This window comes from Trichomycterus rosablanca, chromosome 20 (genome assembly GCF_030014385.1).
Source record: "Trichomycterus rosablanca isolate fTriRos1 chromosome 20, fTriRos1.hap1, whole genome shotgun sequence".
In the NCBI taxonomy this organism is placed as follows: domain Eukaryota; kingdom Metazoa; phylum Chordata; class Actinopteri; order Siluriformes; family Trichomycteridae; genus Trichomycterus; species Trichomycterus rosablanca.
Window position 1 is genome coordinate 327,501 of NC_086007.1, and position 5,000 is coordinate 332,500.

The 5,000-nt window shown below is 48.8% G+C and overlaps 1 protein-coding gene across 1 annotated transcript in view; it reads left to right on the forward strand.

The window, feature by feature from the left end:
- The window catches only part of hectd3 (HECT domain containing 3), a 25,853-nt gene extending 25,064 nt beyond the window's left edge, over positions 1 to 789 (forward strand). Inside the window, exon 21 of the mRNA XM_063016412.1 lies at positions 589 to 789. Within this exon, the coding sequence (XP_062872482.1) occupies positions 589 to 673 (85 nt within the window). The 3' untranslated portion in view covers positions 674 to 789. The remainder of the gene's footprint in view (positions 1 to 588) is intronic.
- Positions 790 to 5,000: the final 4,211 nt, after the last annotated feature.

The window sequence follows — 5,000 nt, forward strand, 5'->3', positions numbered from 1 at the left end:
TGACTCCTCTTTAGTACAGTCCACATATTTTTGAGCTCAGAACCTTGGGCAGTTTATTCCAAAAGCTTCATTCAGCTCACTGTGATCATTCCAGTCAGTTCTGGTGTGTTTGGGTTTGTTGTCCTGCTGGAACTGGGTCTCATTAAGCTCATGATCGTTTGTGTTTCCAGGACTCGTTTATCACACAGTTCTACTCAGCTTAAGGTTTGGGTTTTCCTCCTGACCTGGACCACTGTTCCATGTACTTTGTACCTATAGAGAGTTGTGTGTACAGATGATGGTGGAACCTGAGACGTACCACTGTTGTGCTTGTAGCTCAGTTTAATGTGTGCAGTCAAACTAGCCCTATTTATATGGGCACAGAGAAGTCAGCTGCTGTAGTTGAACGTTCTTCATTATGACAGTAATTATCGTAGTCTCCTATATTTCTGACCCGGAGGATTTTTAGAAATCGATCAGTAAACACGTCATGAGAATCAGGATTCACTCCGTGTGATTTTATCTCCACGTTTTGGGCTGTGTCCTGATACCAGGACGGGTTGCAGCACAGTTCTTGTGTGTAATGGTGTGTGTGTGTGTGTGTTGCAGTGCTAAGGTGTGTGAGGAGAAACTGCGCTATGCTGCATATAACTGTGTGGCCATCGATACAGACATGAGTCCATGGGAGGAGTAACGAGGACGTCTGAACCTAAAACTGTACCAACGTACTACAATCAGCTCCAGATTAACTACAATCATAATTATTAACGTGTTACAGCTAAACAGCATCAATAAATCTCTTCTGATCGACTGCAGTGTGGGTCTGAGTTTATTTTACTGCTGCTGGTCAACAAAAATACACTGATGAGCCAAAACCCACGTTAACATTTAAAGAAGTTACAGAAGAGATTCCACAGTAAACGTTTCACTACTCTAGTTTAAGTAAACACCAGGCCCAGGAGATGCGGACCTTCCCTCCCTGAGGCACCGTCAACGGTGTCTGTCCAGCGCCAGGCCAGAGACTCAAACGTTAGACTCAGACGCCCAAGCGGCAGCTAAATAATATTCAGGAAACATATAGAGATCCAGATTTGAAATGAACGTTTTGGTGGACGTCGGTGGTACTGAGGTTTCTAACCAGGGTAAAACTCTTCCTCAGAGAGAGGGGGCTCCATCAGGTCTGTTCATCTGACCTTCATTTTGGGATGCATGAGCACTCAGGCTGAACATTGAAGCCTGAACGTTCTGGTGCCAGAGCCAATTAATCTGGTGTCACTTTGGCCGGGCGCTGTGGTTTTCCTGAGCGTGTGCAGGGTGCTGATGAGACGCCCCGGCTAGTGTGGCTTTACAATCACTGCTGGGTTCACCGTGATCCTTCTGGGTGGTAAAAGGTTCCAGTTCTTCACCAGCACGCTGTCATCAGGGCTTCAGGTAAAACAAAGCTGGATCAGTTCATATCACCCGTCATATCAGCCCTCCAGTGTATTAAACCACCATACAGCAGCAGCAGAGCTTCATCACGTCCACAAGGTGGCAGTGTTGCATGAGACATTTATTAACAATTTTAAACGTTACAGGTACCAATCATATGTGGGTATACCATCACTAAATGTAGCTTAACAGCTGTTCTTTACACGGTGATCCTGTCTATCGAGTCCAAAAGGACCCCCCACTAATGATTTTATTATTTATTTTTTAATCATGTTCAAAAAAACACTCACCTACTGATACTCACTTCTACGGACCACATGTCCAGAAAAATTGAGTTTGATGCCTGCAAATGTAAATGCAACACGCTCCAAAAAAGTCAGGACGGGGGCGTGTTTCCCCCCCCCCCCCCCCCTGCAACCATCAGTGTCCTCAGTTCCACACACATTAAACAGTAGAAATTAATAGAAACACTGATGGAACACAGGGGAGAACACAGGGGGGAACACAGGGGAGAACACAGGGGGGAACACGGGTAGGAACACGGGGGGGAACACAGGGGGGAACACGGGGGAACACGGGGAGGAACACAGGGGAGAACACAGGGGGGAACACGGGAGAACACACGGGAGAACACGGGGGAACACGGGAGAACACAGGGGGGAACACGGGAGAACACAGGGGGGGGGAACACTGGAGAACACAGGGGGGAACACGGGGGGAACACGGGGAGGAACGGGGGGAACACGGAGAGGAACACGGGGAGGAACACGGGGAGGAACACAGAGGGGAACACGGGGGGGGGGGAAACGGGGGGGGGGGGGACAGGTGGGGAAACAGGTGGGAACACAGGGGGGGGAACACGGGGAGGAACACGGGGGAACACAGGAGAACACAGGGGGGAACACAGGGGGGGGAACACGGGAGAACACGGGGAGGAACACGGGAGAACACAGGGGGGAACACAGGGGGGGGAACACGGGAGAACACAGGGGGGAACACAGGGGGGGGAACACGGGAGAACACGGGAGGAACGGGAGGAACACGGAGAGGAACACGGGGAGGAACACGGGGGGGGGGGAACACGGGGAGGAACACAGAGGGGAACACAGAGGGGAACACGGGGGGAAACAGGGGGGGGGGACACGGGGGGGGCAGGTGGGGAAACAGGTGGGAACACATGGGGGGGGGGACACGGGGAGGAACACAGGGGGGAACACAGGGGGGAACACGCCCCCATCCTGACTTTTATGGAGCGTGTTGCAGGGTTCAGATTCTAAACGTGTTCTGTTTACAAACTAGAATGAAGTTGATCAGTGAAACACATCAAACAAATATTTAAGAGAATAAAACACATCACACATTCTTGTTTACTGAGTTGTACTAGACGTCCCAACTTTTCTGGAAATGGTTTGCATACTCACTGATCACACTGAGATCCTGGATTTCCAGTCTGATGAGAAATGTTCTGGTATTAAATGAGTTCTGGAGGATGCTGGGAGGTGATAATGATGGAATATAGAGGAAGTGAAGGGAAGGCGGTGAGTTTTGGGTTCAGTGATATTTGCGGAGGTGTAGAAACTCTATACTGACCTTTAGCATGGCATTATTAAGAACTGGTGGGAACTGGCGGGCACAAGGGGGCATAAAGTGTCCTTTACACCACATACACTCACACACACACTCACACACACACTCACACACACTCACACACACACACACTCACACACACACACACACTAACACTTTTTTAAAAGATGAAATATTGACATCATATCAGTTTCAATCATTTCTGCAACTGTTGTTTTCATGTAACGAAGAAAACATTGACTGTTCACAGTCAAGCAGGCTTTTTATCACACAGGCTTTGAGGCTGCTGTATGAAAGAAGCATCTGCTCAAAGATCTGCCTCCAAGTTTGTTTTTAATCACGTAAATAAAGTAAAGCAGGAGCTTGTTGTCATCATGAACAGTGGATGTAAAGCTTGCTCGACTGTGTGCAGTGATGCATGTTCCAGCAGCTCTGGTTTCAGACTCCTCTGATTTTTGATGGTTCTTGGTTTGCATCCGACAGTCCAGACCGATTTAAGCTTAGCAGTTAGGTGACAGTTTGGGTTTGACATACTGACCAGACTATTAATGGCAAGATCATTTGGTTTGAGCCCCTCCACCATCCCTCCACCACCTAGCTGCCTCTATTGGGCCCCTGAGCAAGGCCCTTAATTCTCGGTTGCTTGAATTGAATTTGGATAGATGCAAACGCTCAGTGGTGTAGATGTTCCACGTTCTGTTATGATGGAAGCAGGAACCAGGAGGTCATGGCACGTTCCTCACCCCGACGTTCATCATCTAAGCTGCTGTATATTTCTGACTCAGCAGATGTTTAATAAGCTGCTATAAACTTTTTGGATGGAGAAGTTCCAGTCGTTCAGTCCCCGAGGACGTGGGAGGGTACGTGGGAGGGTACGTGGGGGGGGGGGTACGTGGGGGGGGGGGGGGGGGTGTCGTGGTGCTGCGTATCTTTATTCCCTTCAGTAACACAAACGTGGAGGAGGAATGAAAATCCCCCGGCTGGTTTTTACACCGGTGCTCAGAACCTGGAGCAGATGAGAAGATACCAGGAGCGTGAATCAGCGTTTATTCCCCGGTGAGAACGTACAGCGCTCCTCGGAATATCAGCAGCGTTCCGGAATATGGAATCTGATTTAATATTCTGCTCCGTACGGCAGGACGAGGAGGAAAACCTACCGGGATCCGAGTCTCCATTCAGCTGCTGTCACGCTTAGTGAAGATGGATTAGAACATAGAGAGAACCGAAGGAACCTGGAGGTCCACAGGCAGGAGCTCCACTCAAAACATCCAGCCAGAATCACAAGATTACATCCACTCGTACTGAACATGTACATCATATAGCCAGAAGTATGTGGACACCCCGTCTGATTATTGAGTTCTGGTGTTTCAGCCACACTCCTTGCTAATAGGTATATAAAAAGATGTTTGATGCTTCAACTTTGTGACAACAGTTTGAGGAAGGCCCTGTCCTGCTCCAGTGCACAAAGATGTGGGTTAATGAGTTTGGTCTAAAGGAACGTCTCTGGCTCAGACACCAATGTTACTGAACACAAGGAGGAAGTCCTTGGGCACAAATTCCTACAGACACACTCCAAAATGTTGTGAAAAGCCCTCCCAGAATAGAGTAGACTGTGACATCTACAAAATCGGGACAGCACTATATATAAATGTATGGCCCATGGTTCTGAAATGGGATGTCCTACAAGTTCATGCTTATGTGTCCACATACTTTTGGCCATATAGTGTTCGTTAGGGTTTTTCTTTTTTTCTATTTATTTCTGCATTTTCTCCCAGTTTATCGTTATCAGTTTGTCTCCCCCTGCTGGTGGATCCCTGATTGTAGGTGAGGTGAATATATCGCTGCTCACGCCTCGTCCGACCCACACACAGCCCTTGGCGGAACCCTTTTCCACCCATGCACCCTGCACAGGCGCCTCTATCTGCTAATCAGGGTCCTTACACAGCGTTTGAAGACCCCGCCCATGTAGTCCGGTCATCCCGCCCTAGCAGAGACATGTGTGC